This window comes from Chelonoidis abingdonii, chromosome 19, assembly GCF_003597395.2.
Source record: "Chelonoidis abingdonii isolate Lonesome George chromosome 19, CheloAbing_2.0, whole genome shotgun sequence".
NCBI lineage: Eukaryota > Metazoa > Chordata > Testudines > Testudinidae > Chelonoidis > Chelonoidis abingdonii.
This window is the reverse complement of record NC_133787.1, coordinates 40925917-40948335: the sequence shown is the minus strand read 5'-3', so window position 1 is coordinate 40948335 and position 22419 is coordinate 40925917. Positions and strand designations below refer to the sequence as shown.

At 42.3% G+C, this 22419-nt stretch overlaps 1 protein-coding gene across 8 annotated transcripts in view; it reads right to left on the bottom strand.

Moving 5' to 3' along the window:
- The window catches only part of NFAT5 (nuclear factor of activated T cells 5), a 174445-nt gene that overhangs the window by 55502 nt on the left and 96524 nt on the right, over window positions 1–22419 (bottom strand). For all 8 annotated transcript variants that reach the window (XM_075073802.1, XM_075073803.1, XM_075073807.1 and 5 more), the window contains 4 exons: window positions 15210–15400; window positions 7395–7567; window positions 3453–3587; window positions 3177–3229 (listed from right to left, as the gene is read on the bottom strand). In XM_075073802.1, coding sequence (XP_074929903.1) covers window positions 3177–3229; window positions 3453–3587; window positions 7395–7567; window positions 15210–15400 — 552 coding nt within the window. The remainder of the gene's footprint in view (window positions 1–3176; window positions 3230–3452; window positions 3588–7394; window positions 7568–15209; window positions 15401–22419) is intronic.

Genomic DNA, 22419 nt, shown 5'->3' with positions numbered 1-22419 from the left:
TACCTAGCAACACTCGGGCGGTCGGCTGCGGCGCCCCTGGAGTGGCGCCACCACGGCGCGCATAAGTACCAGCCGGACCGCAGCCACCCTTCAGTTCCTTCTTCCGCATGCCGGTGTCGTCGTTTGGACAGCACGTGGAGTGGCGCAAGTTGCCTGACCCTCACTTCTTCCCTAGCTACTCGCTTAGTCGCTGTTCTTTGTTAGGACTAATATCATGTTGTGTTTATGGCGATATGGTTCTTAGTTTATAGTTGAGTAATAGTGTTAGTCCGTAGACTTTGTGAGTAAGTTGCTCGGTTCGCGGGCCTGGAGGGCTGTTTCCCGCTGCCCCGCATGCTGGTACACGAAGCATGCCTGGCTCGCCGGAATTAAGCAATGTTTCGGCCGCTGTAATAGGCCAATGAGCCGACGGAGATCCCACGACTCCTGCATGCAAATGCCTCGGGGAAGTTGGCGACTTGAGCGGTGCTAAGTTGCCTCCACTTTGTCAATGGCATTCAGCCTGCGGCACGCACAGAGGAGGGACTTATAGACTTTGACAGCTCCTCCATGGAGGCGGCGTTGACACCAGCAGCAGGTTACGGAGCCAAGCAAGAGCGGATGACGAGACCGCTCCCCCAGGCCCCGTCCCAGCCGGTACCGGTACGGGGTAAGGAGCTCCTCGTGTTCCCGGCATGAGACCACTGGATGGCCAAAGTACACACTCCGCGCCGCTCCTCTTCCGAGGGTCGGACGCTCGGCGCAAGCTCCGGGCGGACCTCTCTGCGACCGCCCCGATGGCTAAGACTGCTACCTGGAGGTGAGCAACGCCCTCTGGGCATCGACTCGGTTCTGGCAGCGTACGCACCGGGTGCGTCGCCGTCAGATCCGGCCGCCCGCGGACCGCCCGGCGGGAGTTGCCGGTCCGGCGCCGAGAAGCTCCCCGCACGCCTAGCCGCAGGCGCGGGTCGAGGCTGCATAGCGCTTCACCCCGGGAGAAAGTTTCATGCGGCGACGAAAGACCTGATTGTTATCCACGGCTGGTAGGCCAGGCCGGTGACTGACGCAAAGCTGAGTAGTAGCTCTGGGGACTCGTGTCGCTCGCTCTTCCGTGCCGTCTTGACCCTCTCACAGGGCAAGTCCCGGAACTGTTTGCTCGCGCACCGCTCTCCTTGCGATATGAGCGACCTGCTCCAGCGTCAACTGCTCCAGATCCGTTCTTCCTCGACGGCGCCAATGCTCCGAGGCCGCTCCCCTCGGGGCTGCACACGCAAGCACGGGCCACGTGGCGACCGCACTCACCTCCAGCGCCGCCAACTCCTCCCCGTGCCCACGTCCGAATCGCGGGCCACGTCAATCGCGCATGCGGACGGCTCCTCCTGCACCGCGCCAGAGCCGATATTCTCCGGAGCAGATCTCGGGAGGTCGAGAGGTCCTGTCGACCCCACGGCAACCAAGCCCGGGGCGCAGGGTCCCGGGTCCGAGCTCCCGGTACCGCACCGCACCTTGGTCGCCAAGACTCGGCTGCCAGCGTCCATTGGCACGTCGGTGCCCACCTTTGGAGGACCCTCCATGCTGTCCGGTCAAGAGTCTGCTGTCCGTCCGGGCAGGTAGCAGCTATAAGCCGGTGCACTCCCAGAGACGTGATTCCCGTTGGGACTCTTCAGGACGGTCGCCTGCACACGACCACGGCGGCGAACGCGAGCAAACAATGGCCATGTCGGTACACCCCTGGGCTTACCATAAGGCCCCAGGCGTGCGCTCCCCTTCGTTCCGGCCCTGGCACGTGTGTCTGCTCCACAACGTCGGGCGCAGGGCTACTATATCCCGCCGCTCCTCCGCACGGATGCGAGGGTCTGCAGTTCATCCTCGCACTCCCGGAGTTCCTCCCAGCAGGACCGACAGGGGAGGTCCTGTCCAAGGATGCCACTTGTTCCGCGGATTTCCTTCCTCCTCTTCTCCGATGCGGCCGTGGCGCGGCTCTCTTCCTTGGGCCACGCCGATCATTTGCGAGCACCGAGCTTTTCCGTTCTAGGGTAAAAAGTTTCTCCGACGGCTGTGCACGTGGCGCGCACACACCTAAATGGAATGCATATGAGCAACCACTCGAAGAACAGGGCACCTTCAGCAAAAGGTTCTCAACTCTGGCAATCCAACAAGAGCAGCTAATTCCAGAGTCAATGAATTTCAGGATCACATTACAAAGTTACTTCTCCTAGGTCCTTCTGGTGGAAGGGGTATTATCTAGAGTTCTAATTTGAGAGTGTGTGTAGGGCTGAGTGCTTTATTGTAAAACTGAACACACCAGAGCCATAGGTAGTCCAGTCTTACAGAAATGGAAATAGATTTTAAAAAAATGAATAGGATGGGAACCAACTGAGGAATATCTCATCCTTGGGAAAGGGGTATGGAATGCCTCGTAGAAATATCCTTGGAAAGCAACAATCCCAATGAGACTTCTTGTTAATATAAACACACTAGTTGGGGTGGAGAGGGACTCCCATCAAAGAAGAGATTCTCTATATCATAGAGATTCGCCTTCATGCTCTCTCTCTCTGGGGCTTAGTATTTTCCCTTACTGAGGAGGGCAGCTAAGTTAAACATGTTTCTGTACCTTTTTTATGCTGTTTTTTAATCTTAAAATTGACTATCTGCCTTAGTACTTGTGAGCTTGCAAAAGTACAAGCAGATACTCAGTTTTGACAGACAGATGCTTTCTGTATTAAGAAATTATTAGTCCATTAAGTGCAAAAATCTATGTTAAGGAAATATTAAGGTTGGAAGTCTGAATGGACCAAAAAAATCAAGTAGTAAGTAAAATAAGTATGTAAAATTTTAGACTGTGCATGTGATAAACACATTGTTTTTCCTTATTTTTTTTATTTTGCCCTCAAAGTTAGCTAAGTATTATTCTTTACTTGTAGTGCTAACTGAAAAATGGAATTTTAGAGTAGAATATCTTTCTTAATATTAACAATTACCAAAAAACTATTATGCTTCCAGTATATTGTATGTGAAATCATACTAGATACAATTTCCTTAATTATATTCTTTACATTTTATGTATGAAGAGCAAGCCTTCCTGGTCTCTACTGGCCAAGACAATAGAAAAAAGTTAAGAATGAAGCTTTTTTTTTTTTTGAGTGATGACGCAGGGAACATTTTCAGATATTGGTATACAATGTATGAGTAAGTACCTGATGAAATAATTCCATGTCTATTTCAGCTTCTGCTTTCCAAGAGTCTTCATCTGATTTAAAGTAAAAAAATAAATAAATAAATAAACAAACAAACAAACTTTTATTGCACATTTATACAAAACTATAATATTATTTTGGTGTCCTCAATAGAGTTGCTATAGTATTTGCTGCTTCATTAGCTCATAAGAAATGGAACAAAACCAAGTAGTAGGATTTTAAACCCAAACATGTCCTCCTTTGCTCAGCCCAAGCCGCTGTATTTTTCACACTGACCAGAAATATTCTCTTGGAAGATCACTTTTGTTCCCTTAAGAAAGTTCTTGCCAATCAGAAAGACTTCCTCTTCTCCCTTTACTGAACAGCTGTGCAGACTTTTTTTGAGGATCTCTGGCACGCCAGCTGGTTGAGCTACAATAGGAAAGGAACACTAATAGGTATTTCCCTTTACATAATTTCAAGCAAAGACCAAAATCATTCCAAAACCTCTGCCTGTACTTACACAATAGATAACAGAAGTTAGCATGAAACTTAGGAACTATTTGTTTCCAATATTTCATTACATATGAATGACCTGTAAATTCTCCATTTGGGTGATATGTACCCCAAAATCATTAACAAATTATCCACATCCCTTTTCTCATGAAGAGGAAATCATAGAAGATTAGAGATGAAAGAGACCTCAAGAGGTCATCTAGTCCAACCCCCTGCTCAAAGCAGGACCAACACCAACTAAACCATCCCATTTGTTAAGCCAGGCTTTAAAAATCTCTAAGGATGGAGATTCCGCCACCTCCCTAGGAACCCATTCCAGTGCTTCACCACCCTCCTAGTGAAATAGTGTTTCCTAATATCCAACCTAGATCACCCCCACTGCAACTTGAGACCATTGCTCCTTGTTCTGTCATCTGCCACCATTGAGAACAGACAAGCTCCATTCTCTTTGGAACCCCCCCTTCAGGTAGTTGAAGGCTGCTATCAAATGCTCCCTCACTCTTCTCTTCCAGAGACTAAATAAGTCCAGCTCCCTCAGCCTCTCCTAATAAGTCATGTGCCTCAGCCCCCAATCATTTTCAGTGCCCTCTGTGTGAAGGAGATTGCAAGGAATGGCACAAACTGAACTAACTGCAGAAATTAAGTTCAGGTTTCATGAGTGCAACCAGCGCAAACCATTAATTTTACAATAAAAGAGATATCAACTTATTTTTAATTGATTAGTTTTTTAAAATTCCTCTTTCGGTTTAAAATTCCAGTATGGTCTGATTTAAAAGCAAACAAACAAACAAACAACTTTTGTAAGGCGCTTTCTGCTTATCAGCATCCCTTTAGCAAGAGAAAAACTGAGTAACTATCTGATTATACAAAATGTGCCTCCAAAATGCACAAAGTAAACAAACTGGGAAAAAATGTACTATTCTAGTCAACTATAGGAGCCTTAAGTATTACACTAAAGTGAGAACAACTTTTTCCACACAAAAATATTATTTTCAAATTGTTAATGTCCCTTTGAGGTAGTAACAGTTATCTAATGATCCACTAATCTATAAGCATGCTATTCATTTGGACATAAAGCAAAACTATTGCTGAAGCTGATCATCTATTTTTAGTTTAGAAGCAGCAAAAAGTTTTTGCATTGCCTGAACTACAGAGGAGTAATCAAACAATATTGTTTTGCTTTGTGTCTTCTCCATATGCAAGCAGATCCACAAGCAAATCTAAACACCTATAGGCACAACTCAGAGACAGCACAAAATAGCACGTTCAAGTCCGTAAAACGTTTTTTTTTTAGATGACAAAGCTGACTCAGTTCTGTGAAACCGAAACCATAACAGATTTCAGTAAAACCATTACTTTTATTACATTATTGCTACTCTCTTAGCTGACACACTGGGGATTGAACAGATGACCTCCAGAAAGTGTTAGCTGCTGAAGCTCTGTAGCCAAGGGCTGCAACAACTCCTATCCTCTGTGAAAAAGCACACACTCACCAATGAATTACAATTACACAGGCCCTCAATTCTCTGTGAATCAGAAGCCAATGGCAATATATATTAATGTATGTATTAAATTTTGTCCTTGCTGTGATTTATTTCTATGATTCTCAGACAACTCATCAGATAAGATTGGACCCTCATTAAATAAAAAATGAAGTGTCAACTGATAAAATAGTGAAAATAAATATAAAATTATTGTAAAGTATTTTACTAACATTTTGGAGAACAGCGTATAAAAGCAATGCCTTCCCTTCTCTAGGATCCTACGTGTCAATAGCAAACTTTAAAATAGCACTTTGACTGTAAAACTCCTTTTTTTTTTTTAATAATATATATGAAATTCCACTTCCCAATAGATTTCCTACCACCTTTTCTACTCACAGTTTAAGACCTTGGTGGCATAAGGCTGCCAAGTGAGACCTATTTTGGGGGTTCATATTAGTTTTCTACATATTAATTACATACAAGGAACTGGACTGTGACCACTCCGAATCATTTTACTTTTGACCTTTTAAAAAGGACCTTTTCTACAAGAGTTAAATTGGTTTGCTAGGTAATCATTAAATATCTATTGATTAAATCAAGGCAAAAACAGTGTTTAGAAAAGTTTTAATTGATTTATGCTTCGTATTAAACATCAAAACTATTTAGATTCTGAACTCCTCAGGGTAGTGAATGTGCCTACTTGCGTGCCTTCTACAGTGCCAAGGACACTGCTGGCACTCTCACAGATATACCAGCAGCTTCCATCTACACAGCCCTATACAATTAAACAAGAACATTTTTAAGCTTTATAAGAAATGAAAGTATATACGAGTGCAGCAAAAGGTACATTGCAAACAAGTCACATTGTTAACATACCAGAAGAATAGGTTTATAAGCAAAAAGTAACTCAGTATAATTGATATGCCACTATTCATCCTGTATTTTCATTAGTGCTACTTGGAAGGCTAACGATTAAGAGTAGTAATGCTTCTGTTAAAGGGAACGGGGAGAGGAAAAAGAAAAGAAATAAGGTTACAGACTTCATGCCAAAAACAAGGAAATGTTCTTTGTATTGAGTTTGTTTTTCCCATGGCATATTTGACCAATTATTTTGATGCACTTGTTTATAAAACTACAGGTAAGTATATAAAAGTTATTTAAATTATATGTATGTAACTAAATTTGCATACAGCTAGGTAGTGGTAGTCTTTAAATAGTTAATATATTGGCGTTAATGTAACAATCAAATCTTTCTCTTTTCTCCCTCTACATTTTGTATAGTTAAGGCAAACTTTTGTTTTCATACAATATTCAGTTTATTTCCCGTTTAAGAGACCTTAAGTATTTAGGATCTCAGACCTCCAAAACACAATAAAAAGTTGTGGAGAGAGAATGAAACAAAGAAAAATGCAAAAACTGGTGGATGCTCTTACTCTCCATGGTCTCAAGGCCCCTTTCCTGCTGGCAGGAAGAGAAGAAGCTCCCCCAATCCTCTTGCTAGCCCCACAGGTGATGGCTCCCAGGAGGGAGAGGTTGCACAAGGAACAGAGAATAAAAGTCATCTCACCATTCTAGTACTGACATCTCTGGGACTGACGCCACATGGGGTAAGAGCCTCTAATCTTCTGCTGCAACCTATGGTTTTGTTTCCCATACTGTTCAGTTTAATACAAATATTCAGCCCACACGTGTTTTCAATGCCAAATAGAACATTCTAACATTCAGTGGTAAAAAAATTAATTTTCCATTGTCTTAATCAGAACTGAACTAACTTCTGACCTGATGAACGGCTATAACTCTATAAAGCTGTTTACCCACTTCTACTCCTGAAAGCTGGGCGGCGACAACTACATTTACAATATAACAACAATGTTAACAGCCTGTAGCTGAAAAGGTTACTTCATTTTGAGATCAGCTCAAGGCAATGCTGTCAAAAATATTTCAAACTTTCAAAACCAGCATGTGGCTTAAACACAAATCAGGAAATTATGACCTAAAAAGGATTTAAAAAACCAAACCTGACAATGTTCCAAGGAAATTTCAACTCTAGGTTTAACAAGATTTTTTTATTGATGGATTTTTTTGTTTTGTTTCTTAACACAGAGTATTATAGCTGGATTAAATGAAGCATACAGAGGTTTATAGATGACTTGCCCTGAGGCAACACAGTGAGTCACAGTGATTTAAATCAAATTAAAACCGAGCTTCCTCCGATTCCAATTTTCACTTTGCTACTTACTGCATAAAATTGGAGAGGAGGGTGTCTGGAGCGTTAAAGTTGAGCCATCTTTCCGAGTGATGTTTACACGAAACACCAATCTGGCACGGGTGCTTTTTTTCTTGGAACCAGCAATCCCTATTCGAGCTTCAACATCTGCATTTCTCAACTTCAGTATTCCTACACAATCAACCCTAGCAACATACAACATTAGAGTTAGTAATCCAGTAGGGCTGCCAAAACTGCAACTATAAAACTTACCAAAACCTGGAGTTCAGTAGGTTTACCATCTCAATAAATCCATTCAGATTTGTTTACTGTGCAACAGAGTCAGAATTTTTTAAATGCAGTTAGAGTCCAAAGCAGTTCATGTGCCTTAACACATGACAGGGCACTGAAAATGCATCTCTAAGTGAGTTATATCACCCTACCCTCTTCTCATCCCTGCCTGCTTTGTCCAGGAGATGAGGAAGCAAGGGAAAAAGTAGAGAGAAACAATGAAGACTGCAAACCTAGAGAACTTCAATTTACTCCACATTAACTCTGCTAGCCACTCAATTTGCCTCTGCAGATCCCCATTCTGCCACTCTTGGAGACTGAAAAGCTAGATCTGAGGGAGTAATGCAAACTAGGGATATGAAGGGCTACTTTACCAAAATTCTACCTCCACTCTAAGCTTCTCTGCCAAGACGGTAACGCCTTAGCTGAAAGCATGAAGAAACTTCATGTATTCACACGGTTGACTTATGGCTACTGGAATCTGGTGCAAGCAAATATGCAGTGCCTAACACAAAGGGGTCCTGGTCCATGACTATGGCCCCTAGCTGCTAGAATAATACAAATAAATAATAAGTGGTAGATGCATGTGTGTCCTTAGTAAAAAGGGCCCGACACAATATCAGATGTGGGCCAGCGGCACTATGCATGACATTTCACCAGCTATTTAGAAAGGCATTCCTTAGACATGGAATAACCCCCTCACTTTTCATTACACAGAAGAGACTGCAGTAGTTATGAAAGACCTTAGTTTTGACATGCAGGTTATCTTGTCCATCATTACCTTTGTGTGGTTCTGATGAATCGAAGAAAATGTGCACAGGTGTTTCTGATGGCTCTTAATTTCAAAAGATTGATATGGGGAACTGCTTCCATGGGAGACCGCTTGCCTTAGACCTTGCGGTCATTTAGGAGGGCTCCCTGGCTTATTAGAAAGGGGTTTGTTGTTCGAATCTGCGTTGGTGGGGGCTGTATGAACAGAGATGCTTGGACATTGAACGGTTCTTTCCACCAGTCATGGGAGTGTTTGACATTTGAGGGCATTGATAGTGGCTTGCTTAGTCTGGCCTTGTTCGGAGAGTAGAGAGATTGAACCACATCTGCAGACACCTCGTGAACAACAGGCAATGTGAAGTCATGAATGTGCATGCCGTGATGTGTCTGAGAAGCTGCAGGCAATTCCTGGTTGATGTTTGTGGGCTGGCTTGGACTGCTCTACGAGACTCATGAGGGTGGTAAATCTGTGAAGCGGGAGGAAAAAACTCTTGCTTGTGCTACGTTGAGTTCGGCCCCAATAAACTCCAGGCTCTGTACTGGGGTCAAGATTGAATTCTGTGTGTTGAGCTGTAGGCTCTGTTGCGCAAATACGTGCACAGTCGTCTGGGTGGCCCGCAAGGTGTCTTTGAATGAAGAAGCCCTGAGCAGTCATCCATGCATGGGTAGATTACAACACTCAATGTTGGCAGGTGCACGTCTACGAAGGAGAGGACCTTGGAGAATATCTTGAGTGCTAAATGAGAGCACTCTGTACTGATAATGGGTCTGCCCAAATGTAAATTAAAGGAATTTTCTGTGAGACTGTCAGATTGACATGTGGAAGTAGGTATCTTGTAGGTCGAGGTTGAAAACTAATCTCCTTGCTCCAGAGTTGGAATAATGGCTGCTCGTGTGACCATCTTGAACTTTTGCACCTTCACATATCTGTTTAGCACTCTTAGACCTAGAATGGGTCTCCAGTCTCCCTTTGCCTTGGGGATCAGGAAATATCAGGAGTAAAATCCCTAGCCTGTGAGGAGAGTGGGGACTGGTTCTACGGCCCCAATGCACATCAGATCTACTTCCTGATGGAGTAGACTCTCATCAGAAGGGTCCCTGAAGAGGGATGAGGAATGAGGGTGGGAGTCAGGGAGGGATGTGAAGTGGATGGTGTAACCGTTCAAAATAAACTCCAACACTCATTTGTCCAAGGTAATGTTCTCCCAGCTCCTACAGAAGAGGGTCAAGTGACTTGCAAAGGGATGTGGTAGGTCTATAGATCGCAAAGAATGGTTGTTCAGGGCCCTGACCAAAGCATCAGAACGGATGCTTAGAAGACAAGGGTTGAGACATAGAGGATCAGGAAACTTATGGCTTCCGCTTTTGCATCCTGGATCTCTTATGTTGCAGCTTCTAATACCGCTGTGATGGTGGGAACTAAGGTGTCCGGGATCTGTGAGGTGGTTGTGAGCCATATTTTCTCATCTGTCTAGATAGTGTTGATTCCCAGGGAGCGTAGCGTGGCTCTGGAATCCTTTAATGTGTGAAATCATGGGTCAGTCTTACCAATGAAGAGTCTGGGACCTTCAAAGAGCAGGTCCTCGACTGTCATTTGCATTTCCTTGGGCAATCCCGAAAGGTGTAACCAGGATGCTCGCCTCATTACTGCTGCCATCAAGATTGAGCACGTCACTGTGTCTGCACCATCCAGTGCCATCTGTAGTGCTGTTCTGGCTATTAACTGCCCCTCTTTGACAATGGTCTGAAATTGTTCTTTTTGCTCCTCTAGCAAGTGATCAATAAACGTGTTAAGTTTCCCATAATTTACATAGTTAAACATAGCCATTACAGCTTAGTAGTTCGAGACCCTGACTTGTAATGTTGCTGACGACTGTGCCTTCCTCCCAAAAGTCTAGCCTCTTCCAATCTCTATTATATGGGATTGACTTGGCACGATGTTGCTTTCCCCGTGTGTTAACTATATCCATTACTATAGAGTCAGGTTGAAGGTGAGTAAAAAGGAAATGAGGTCTGCCTCCTTGGGGCGGGTAGGGGAGAGAACATAATTCTTGTAGACTCTTTTACACATCAGTGCAATGATGGCTGGCGGCTGCCAGATGAATTTGGCTGGTTCCAGAAGCACTTCGTTAACTGAGAGGCCAATTGTGGAGGAAGAAATGTGGAGAATATTCACCAGCTTGTGGTGTGAGTCTGTCACCTTCTGTAAGGGAATCTGAAACTCATCTGCTAGTAAGGTCTGGAAAGAGTCTAAGTCATCTGCCAGCAGTGGAGGAAGGGGCATCACAGCTTTATTTGGTGAGGAGGAGGAGCAGGAGGAGGAGATGTTTGCTGGTGGGATAGTCTTTGCTTTGAGCTTGGCTTTCTGCCCCCCAAAAGTTTCTCTCTCAGGTTCCAGGGCTTTGGACACTGAAGCCATAGGGGAACCGTCTGGTGGACTCTCTCTGAGACACACATGATGCTTGTAAAGTGTGGAATCTGTACATTGCCATGGATCCCAATACAGGCACTGAGGGGGAGGAGGGCATGGGTGGTCATGGTGGTCCCCACAGATGACAGACAGTACCAGGCTTGAGGGTTGGAATGAGGGTGCGATTGGGGAAGTCCCTCTGCTGTAATGGTGGCCTATGCTGTGAGGCCAGAGAAGGATAATCATCCTGGTCACTGCCCGACTCCTTGCTGGAAAAGGGTGGTGCTGACTGGGGTTCTGAGGGTAAATGGCCCAGTGCTTGTGGTGATACCTAGATGTGCTTGGTACTTGGACCCTGGTACCAAGTAGTGGGAATTCCAGTTATTCCATAACCACAAGGTCCCCCAAGAAATTGAACTCCTGCAGTATCATTGATACACTCGGTACCATCAAGGAGTACCAGTGCTGACTTGTCGATATTGAATGTTGTTTATGTGAGGAATGCTCCAATAAGGGTTGCTTTGACACACTCAGTGCCGAAGATGGTTTTGTCAGTGCTTATCTTTTAGAGGTGGTACAATCTCTGTCTTTATCTCTGGGAGGAGAGGCCATTGCTTCCAAGCCTCTGCCCATGGGGTCCTTAGGCAGTACCGGGGAGTCAGTGATATTGACTGAAGTGGGCGAACACACTGGGGATCCCCTCTGGCTGGCCAACAACTAGGTTTAAGGGCTCAGAGCCCTTTTTCTAGTGGCTTTGCAAGGGAGAATCAGCTGACTTTTTTTGCAATTCTATCCATCTGCAGGATCAAGGCTCTGGGGATGATCTCTGTCTTGGAGAGGTTACAGGACTGGGGTCAGCTGGTGGATGGAGTGCACCCTCCGTGACGAGAAGCTTTAATCTGAGCTCCTGGTTCTTATGAGACGTCACCTCAACTCTGTGAACTTCTGCAGAATAAGTGCCTGTCCAGGACACCAGACACAATGAGAATGCCTGTTCGTTACTAGAATTGGCCCATTGCAGGAGAGGCACCTTGTGAAGGTGGGGGAACCAAGCACATGATTGCCCACAAAAACATGGGAAAAATTTAAAAGAAAAAGTTCTTTCCTTAGAACGGAAAAACAGAAACTAACTCAGGGATCCCCAACACGGTGCCCACAGGCACCTAAATGAGCCCGCGTCCTGGCTGGTGGTCGAGCATCCACCGAAATTCAGCAGCATTTTGGCGGCGACGCCTCTGGATGACGTCACTTGCTGCCGACAAGCGGCGTCATCCAGAGGTGTCACCGCTGAAATTCGGCGGCATTTTGGCGGATGCTTGACCGCCGCCGCGCTCCTTCGTCTGGTGCCCCCCAGACGAAAAAGGTTGGGGACCACTGCTCTAACTACTAAAAGGAAACCAAAAACTCCAAACATAGCTACTATTTATACTAAATGCTATCAAGAAGGAAGAGACTACTGCTCATGCCATTTGAGGCCAAAAGCGATTCGCCCACGCAGCACTATATAGCCTTGAGGCAGACCACAAGGGAGGAAGGATGCACACGTGGGCTGAACAGCCACTGCTATCTAAAATCTCGGACTAGAGGTTCAGGGGTGCAAATACACCTACAATGGAGCACCCGTAGGGACACTACTCAAAGAGAATATAAGATCTCTTTTCTAAGATGCAGATACAATTGTTAGATATCTTCTACAAAGTACATGGCCGTGAAGGCTTCTCTTATGGCCAAACACTACTTAGTTTAGCATACCTATTACTAAGATTGCTTTGAAAAGTGGGGACTGTTGGGGCAGAATAAACCAACTCCCTTAACATTGAAAGCTTGCTCTTCTACTGAAGAGAAAGAAAGTCAGATTACTGAATAGAGTCTTTGTGAGGAGATAATCACTGCACAGTACTAATTGTAGTGAATAGTCTTATAGACAGTGAAGTGGTTTGAGAAATGCTCAACCTATCATATGGAGAAAAAGTCAGAATGAGACATAACACTGAAAAAATATCTTTATTAAAAACAGAAGGACAATGGCCAAGAAAAACTAATATCATAAAACAGCTGATCATCATCTTTGTAATGAGCCAAATTTTGGAATAAAAGGACAGAAATTGATAGTAACTGTAGGCCCCATATTATATGTAGACACAGCTCTTAGTAACCAGTCAGATAAGGATATAGCTGCAGACCATGTCTTCAGAGGTGTGTATGGCATTTTGTATTATCTCATGGGGCTGTCATGAAAAAATACCAGTTGGCATAAAAAGGGGTAAAATAAAGAACCCAGTATTGGTAAGGAATCTGACCTACTAAATAAATAAATAAAATAAATAAATAAATCTAATGATATTTCCAATACATTTAAAGAAGCAGGGGGAGGTGGCACTGACAACAATTTGGAAACTGATCCTCTTAATCATCCCTTAAGTTTTCTTAAGTACAAATTGGGACAACTGTCTAATCACTTCCTATTCTTAAAGTCTCTGTTGTAACAAAGAAATATCGAGAATAAGAAACACATTCCTCTTTACTGGTGAGAACAGGTTTTATAATTTTTAGGTCTACCAGAAAATACTTCCTGTTTTAACAATAACATGAGCCAAGTCCCTGGAATGGGAGAACATGGAGGTTATTTTTTACCTTTCCTCCAATTCCCTAGTGACAAAACATGGTAAATCAGTGTCACAGATGGTCATTTGACCTTTCCAATTGAGGGAGATTGGAATTTAACTTTCAGTAGCCTCTAAAGAGGCCAAGACTTTCAGACTGATATCACTGAGCACAAAGAACAGATGCTAATCCTACTTTTCTTTTTATTCATTTTGTATTAATTAGGGCCTGCACGTCAGATATCCAGATCACTGGTTCAACTTTAGGATAAAATCCTAAATTACAAAGCTAGGCATAGTGTTTAGTCACTAAACACAGAAAGGACAGCTGAACCTTAAGCAGCAAAGAGTCCAAATTATGCATTTCGAGAGCTCTAGACTCTCCTGAATGGTGGCAAAAAAGGATTGTTTAAATGTTTCTGAAAAGTGACCATTTTATAACCAAGATGATAGTTGTACTTTGTCAAACACCTGATTCGTTGCCAGTTTCACAGTCCTTTAACTAGGCCATTATCTATCAGATGGATAGGACAGGAACAGAACAAACTGGGCTGGGGGAGTGCTAAAGACTCTTTCTGCACTTCCCACTACAGACAAATCCAAAACCTGCTGGACTCAGTTCTTCAATAAGCTCTAAAAATACTAACTGAGAGGGCATCTCTCTCTTTTTCCTTGCCCCTCAAAACAGAAGAGTTGAAAGAACAACTGCACGACATCTAAATCCACTGACGAATCTTCATGTCCTGCAAGTACTTACATAACGTTACAAATACTAAACAAAGAAAGTGAAACCCTAACATAAAAACTAAAGATAGAAAAAACATTAAAAAAAGACGTGTCACAAAGTGAACACTGGGTAAAATAAACACTTTGGGTGAGCTTAGGGTAGGTTTTAAGGCATTTTCCTTACGATATTAGTCTCACTAGTATTCTCTCTGTGTCAAGGTATTCATATTTTAACTGCTTTCAAAACAGTTTGATGAACAAATCCAAAAAGAACCTCTGGAAGCAAGTTAATGAAGGGGAACATTAAGTTTAAAAACGGTATTTTGAAGGTGACTTGCTTACAAAAATTAATCTGTCTACTCAGTTTGTTTTCACAAATTCTGAAAGCAAGCTATTCAGTGAATAAATAAAAAAGCAATTTCCATAAAGTTTTAATTATGTCAGACTACATTTAGGACATCCTATTTGTAGTCTTTATTATCTTACTCCCTGTTGTACATATGTAAAAAAACCCACCCTCTTATTTGAGATAACAGCGTCAAATTAACAAAAATAATAAGGAGTCCGGTGGCACCTTCAAGACTAACAGATTTATTTGGTTATAAACTCTCATGGGTAAAAAATCCACTTCTTCAGATTTATGCCCAAATAAATCTCTTAGTCTTTAAGGTGCCACCGGACTTCTTCTTGTTTTTGTGGATACAGACTAATACCCCTCTGATAACGTCAAATTACACCTTCAAACTTGATCCCTGAAGCAAAAAAACCTCTTACTGCAGTGGTTCTCAAACTTCTGTACTGGTGACCCCTTTCACACAGTAAGCCCCAGAGTACCATTTCCCTTATAAAAAAACCATGTTTTTGATGTAGATTTAACACTATTATAAATGCTGGAGGCATTGCTTGGTTTGGGGTTGGAGGCTGATAGCTCACAACCCCTGCATAATAACCTTGCAACCCCCTAAGGGGGTTTGAGAAAACATTTGAGAACCCCTGTCTTACTGTTTCATCCCAGAAAAACAGTGCAATCCAAAAAGAATTACTTACGCAAGCGTCATGTTGTTGCTAGGGTCAAGGCCAACCTCTATAACTGTAGTACCCTCTATGTCCACCTCTTTGCAGGGAGTAGTGTTTCGCCCAGTTACTCTGCAGGCCTGGTAGAATCCATGTGGCTTCACTCGACCAGAGTCATTACCCACAAACACTTGCAGAACCACTGGCTCATTGTGACCTTCCAGCTAGAACCAAGCAACAAGAAGAAGATAGTAAATTGATCTTATAATTTATTATGAAATCAGACGTTTTAAAAACAGTACAACTGAACTGCAATATTTCAGTTAAAAGATACACTCAACCTCCAAAAAACTGATTGAGAGTAAATGAACAATTTCCAAGGAAGGGGGAAGCAGAGAATTTCTATATAATTTACAAAATGGCAGATTGATGTTTTGTTCTTGTGAATATTACATTGCTCAGACTGTAGCCTCAGAAATTCAAAAACTCGATTTATTCTTCCATAAAAAATATGAAGTAAACAGCAACTAGCATTCTCACTTAAAATTTATGATCAATGTTGATCCACTGTCAAAATATTTTATGAATAAAGGCTTCTTAGATACACCTGTTCAGTATTAATGTGCTGCCCACAATCAGTTTGCAATAGAATACATTTATGCCATGAGAAAAATGTGTTAGAGTATTACAGGACTTTATAAGACTAAGTGTTGGCATTATATGTAAATTTACACTCAAATTTAAAACTAAATAACCATTCCTCAACTTTTTATAAAAATGTATTTCTACATTACATTAATGAGCTCTTAAAATGCTAATTGTTAATACTGTTCTTTTACACTCTGCATGCTGATCCTCATCCTGTTTGACCAATTCAGAAACTCCTAGATCACAACAATGCCATGCAGTTCAAGATAACAATTTCATGTTAACTAATCAATATACTTCTATGAAATTGGACAGAGGAATCTCTATTACATTGTAGAGCAGTTAAGAAAAATGTTTTCAAAAGATTAAGTGGTTTAGAAGAATTTTATATCTGAGAAAACACCCCTCACTCAGTGTATATAGTGATTTAGTTCTCCAATATTTTCTCTAATCCCGTTTTTAATAAATAAATTTAATTTGTGGTTTGATTCACAGAGAATAGATCGAACATCCTGCAATACTACAAGTGCAATTCCTATTAACTAGCAGGAACAGGTCTTTTGCATCATTGTTTTACTAATGGTAATTGCATGTTCAGTTGCATCAGAAATTCACTGCACCATTCATGTTGCAATCCACTGATACAAAGTTATTCCAAGAACCTCTCCAGCTATAACTGTATCCAAAATCAAATTCCCATTACAACCAGTTCTGCTTTCAAGTTTAAACAAAATACATCTTCAGCCAGCCACTTATACACAGCTCTTCTACAAGTCCAATATTGTTTGTTTTATGATTTTCCCGAGGATTTTTCATAACTTTAATAAAGACATCAGTACATATGCAATGTAATTTGTCTACTTCCTGACATACATCTTAACAAAGAGGACTCTACTTTTACTTAGATGGTAAAAACTAATGAAACTGTTCTCTCCATTCCTGATGGCTTTCTAAAATATATTCAGTATTTCTTCAAATAGCAATAAAGGCTCTCCTGTAGAGCATCATGAGCAATAGTGAAACTGTTAGATCTGAACTGAAAGCTTACTTTTTCCAGACTTGTTTAGTCAAATGCTTTCATCTCGGATTTTTTTAATTGAGTATATAATAGTCATAATATTGTATGCAATAGTTTTGGGAGAAGTGGCGGTGGATAGATGGAGGTTGTTTTTGTTTGGCATTTTAATTTACCTTGGAACATGAAGGAACAGCATTATGAAAATGTCAAATAATGTTAATGAAAAACTGAAGACAGGATTATGTAGACTAATCACTCCAACTATTTGAAGTGTATACAACACTGCAATTAAAAAACAAACTAGAAATGGAAGTATATATGATGTTTCACAGCAGAGAAAGGTCAACTGTGCATGCATTTGACCCAGATTTTAAACCAGAAGGGACCATTATGACCATCCACTCTGGCTCCCTTGAAAACAGAGCCCAAAAAACCTATAATAATTTCTGCATCAAGTCCACAATTTCTGTTTTAACTGTAGCATGTCTTCTAGAAAGGTAACCAGTCTTGATTTAAAGACTTCAAATGATAAATAATTCACCACATCCCGTGGTATGTTGTTCCAGTGGTTAATTCTCCTCACTGTTAAAGATCTGTTCTTTATTTCTAGTCTCAGTTTGTTTCACTTCAGATCTCAGCAAATGGATTTTACAATGCCTTAATCTGCTAGATTAAAGAGCCCTCTACTATCAGAAATATATCCCCATATAGATAGATTCTTATGGTTTAAGGCCAGAAGAGGCCATTACATCATGCAGCCTGATCTCTTATATAACAGGTCACAGAATTTCACCATTATTCTTTAGTAAACCCAGTAAATTTTGTCTGACTAAAGCACAGCACACAGAAAGGCCAGGGGCGGAAGTGACAAATGTGTCACTTCTGGGACCAACCGCATCAGCCAATTGCACTGGCCTGCAATGCCCCCCAAAGCGTGGAGACCGAAGCAGTCGCCTTGATTTGCCGTGTGCAAGGGATGGCTCTGCTTACTGACCTCTGTCATACTTCCCCCGTTATATATTTTCTAAAACGACTAGTCCCAGTCTTTTTAATCTCTCCTCAATCATTTTTGTTGCCTTTCCCTGTACTTTTTCCAATTCTAACATATCGTTTTTGAGAAGGGGTGACCAGAACTGCACACAGTATTCAAGGTGCAGGCGCACCATGGATTTATATAGTGGCATTACGATATTTTCTGTCTTATCAAGGCTACGAGTATGTCACAGAAGTTGTGGAAGTCACAGGGCAGGGTGCTGGACACTCCTCTTTCCTCATTTTATCAGGGATGTTTTTAGTAAAAGTCAGAGCCAGGTCACGGCTTCTGTGAATTTTTTTCATTACCTGTTACCTATCCATGACTTTTACTAAAAATATCCATGATAAAATTGTAGCTTTACTTATTATCTCTCTCTTTCCTAACGCTTACTAATGTTTTTTGTCAGCCTTTTTTTGAATGGTGCAGCACATGGAGCAGATGTTTCCAGAGAATTAGCCACAATGACTCCAAGATCACTTTCTTGAGTGGTAACAGCTGATTTAGAATCCATCAATGTGTATGTATAGTTGGGATTATGTTTTCCAATGTGCATTAACTTTGCATTTATCAACATTGAATTTCATCTGCCATTTTCTTGCCCAGTTACCCAGTTTTGTGAGATCCCTTTATAACCCTTTGCAGAGTTCTGGATTTAACTATCTGGAGTAATTTTGTATCATCTGCAAATGTTGCCACTTTGCTGTTTACTTCTTCTCTCAGATCATTTATGAACATGTTGAACAGCACTGATCCCAGTATAGACTGTTGGGGGATCCTGCTATATACCTCATCAGTTTGAAAACTGACCATTTATTCCTACCCTTTGTTTCCTATCTATTAACCAGTTACTGATCCACGAGAGGAACTTCCCTCTTGACCACTAATACCTTAATTTGCTTAAGAGCTGTTGGTGAGAGACCTTGTCAAAGATTTTCTGAAAGTCCAAGTACAGTGGATCACCATTGCCCACAGGCTTATTGACTCTCAGAAAGCATTCTAAGAGACTGGTGAAGCATGATTTCCCTTTACAAAAGCTGTATAGACTCTTCCCCAACATATTGTGTTCATCTATGTGTCTGATAAAGTCATTCTTTTCTGTAGTTTCAATTGGTTTGCCTCATACTGAAGTTAGGCTTACCAGTCTGTAATCATCACTGGAGCGTTTTCTTTTTTAAAATCTGGACCATATTAGCTATCCTCCAGTCACTTTGGGGAGATTTGGATTTAAGCAATAGGCTAAATACCACAGTTAGTGGTTCTGCATTTCATATCTGAGTTCCTTCAGAACTCTTGAGTGAATCCATTCCAGTCCTGGGGACTTATTACTGTTTAATTAATCACTTTATTCTAAAACCTTGTGTGAGGCATATGATTCTTCTGCCCAGGAAATTGCAACATCTCTGAGGAAGCGAGCTCTGATTTTGGAAGACTGAGTTATGCTTTTTTACTTTCATGCTTCTGAGATACAGCATCTCAGCCTGGAAATGGATGATTCTGAAGCCTTCGTTCCCTTTGGAAACAGATAATAAAGAACAAATTATGTGTCTTTCTAAACCAAGTTGTGCAGTGAATATATACTGTGAGATATTCAAGTGTGCCACAATTTCTCTTTGGGATGCAGTGAAGCTGGGTAGAAGGATGGAAGGACAATATCCTGTGCTCTCTAGAGCATGGAGTTAATGTTTGGTATGAAGGCAAAGTCGTATTCAAAACCGACACTATCTTTGTGGAAGCTGCATTACTGATGTTCCAGGAAGAGTTTCCAATTCAAACACCCTGCAAATTCATGTGATTACTAACAGACCAGTTTAAATGGTCAGAAAAATCATAAGACACCTTCATGGGCGGTTCAGATGGAGGGCCTATAGTGGCACTGAGAATATGGTTAAGATCCCATGAAAGAACTCTGTGCACTTTAGGAGAACATAAAAGGGATGTCTCTCCATCCCTCACCCCCTTCAAAAAAGCATATATCTTCTGGGCAAGATGAAATCCACTACTTGTCTGTTGTGCTAAGGACACTAGATAAAGCAGTAACTTGACTTTTGAGTGTTGGCCTAGCTTAAGTCCATCTTGAAGAAATTCAAGGATTCATGGTAGCAGAGAAACCCTTGTCCTGGTACCAACGGGTAAACCTCAGTCAGGTCCTTAAATCCACCGAGTTAGTAGATTTATTTCTGAAAATTAAATGTGTGGATATTACCTCTTCTGGCTAACCTTTCTGGCTTAAAAGACTTTTCAAAACCCTGGATTCTCATTACAAGGAACATTTATGCATAATAGGGCACATTACAAAGAAAAAAAATAAAAAATAAAAACAGAATCCTGGCAGCAAGTCTCAGAGCCCAGATCAATTGATTTGGACTCATGCTACGGGGCTAAAAATAGCAGTGTAGATGTTAGGGCTCAGGCTGGAGGCCAGACTCTGAGATCCTCACCCCTAACTAGGTTTCAGAGCCAGAACATCTACACTGCTATTTTTAGCACCACAGCACGAGTCCAAGTCAGTTCACTCAGGTGCCAAGACTCAATACCAAGGGTCTGATTTTTTGTGTTTGTTTTCTAGGTAGACATATCTTTAGATTGCCTTCTGGATGGAATACAGATGGAAGGTATTTGTGCCCTGTTGAGATTGAGAACCAAGGCCTCATTAGCTAGAGACTACCAGAATTATCACAGCTGGCTCTCTTCTGATCTTCTCTAGAGTTCTGGTGGTGAGAAGAAAGGGAAGGAAGTCATATCTTGCTATCTGGCTAGAGAAGATCACTGAACATTGGTAATTCAGGTGGGAAACAAACAGATCTACCACTGGGAGACTAAATTCCTTTAGCAGAAAGTGGAACACCTCTATGCATAGTTCCCATACTGAATTGTCTAACTTATGCCTGCTGAACGAACTACAATCATTTTCCTTTGGTTATGAAGGAAGTAAAGTGACTCCAGATTCTTCTTTACACAAATCATCAGGAGGTGAGGTTCCCTTAGGACTGCTGGCATGTGACATGGCTCAGGTGTTGTCTGTCATGATCAGCACGTGTGGAAGGCTTGTGAACAGAGGCTTGAGACCACAGCCAATTACCCAGAGTTCTCTCCAGTTTTACTGTGCTTGCTGTCTTGTTTGGACCAGATCCCTTGAACAATCTTCATCCCTGTCTGAGCACCCCATCCCTTCAGATTGCATCTGTGGTGATAACTGTCCTGACTGGTTCACCTTTTGGGAAGCCTGACTTGAATCTGCTCAGACTCATCCAACATCTGAATAAGTTGAAAATCTCCTACAGAGAGATACCTTCACTGAGCAGAAGAGAAGAGGAAACACATCCAAGCACAGGATCACTAAGAATATCCACATAGGAGATCACTGATCCCAGAGGCAACAGAAACTCATCAGTGGTACTTCCCTCGAGAGGTTAAATGTTTTGATAAGATTTCTCAGAAGTCTTTTCTGCCATAAGAAACTTTTTGGAGGACACAGCCTGTTTCCATTCTGAGACAGGGAATTTGCAGAGACAGTTTTAACTTACTGTCATAAAAAGCATAGCTCTCCAGAATCCTTATCAGGTGGGTGCTGCTGTCTATGAACGTGACTGTGGGTGAGGTCACCCAGCAAGGGGTAGACATAGAACCAACAGGGAGAAGCCCTTAGGCCACGCAATTTCCCTGCCCCATTTTTTTTCTTCCCCAGGTTGAGGGGGACAATACTTGCAATACTGTCCATCCACTTTAGAATGGCTGTTAAAGACTGCAGAGGCCGTTGGGGTAGCAGAGGACAGTTCATATTTGTTTATGTTGTAGGCCTGATGCACCCTGACAGTCTTCATGCTTGAGAAGCTTCACTGGCCTTTTGATATTCTGCTTCAAACTATGCTACCCCAAAGGAGGGAAGGGAGCTGCCACTCATGCTGGGCCTGGGGCAGCTGCCTGTGCCAGCTGCCTGTGCCAGCCTAAGTGATTTTGTTACCACTGCTTCCTGGGTGCTCTCTGTGTCAAGGAGGGATGGCGGCAGGAAACCCTGCCTTAGCTTGAAAGGGGCCTGCGTCTCCACAGAACAGAGACAGATCTTCACCAAGGCATTCAGTCACTAGGGAGGTGCTGGACAGTTTCTGGTTTTCCTTCTCTTCTTGGCCTTTTGCACTATGCTGCAGGGGAAGCATACCTATAGGGGTGAGCAGGAGGCATGGAGAGTCCCAATAACTATGAGGAGAAAAGGAATCCCCTCTGCTGATAAAGGCAGACCCTGAAAGCCTGGAGATGTAAGCCTTCCTTCCCACCTCTTTTCTCTTCTTTGCATTTGTTCTGAAGCAGGGAGGAGCTGGTCTGCCTGCCTGCAGCTAAGGAAGCAGATGAAAAATTGGCAGTTTCTCAGAGGTGGAGCCACTGCTCTCCTGGCATTGACTGACTCATTCAGTAAGTCTCCTTGGCTACATATAACAGAGACCCAGTGTCATGGATCTGTGGAACTCATTATGAATAAGGATTCAAGATTTAAAGAGCTGGAGAAACCACTTCTCTGGGTAGTTTATTTCAATGGTTAATCACCT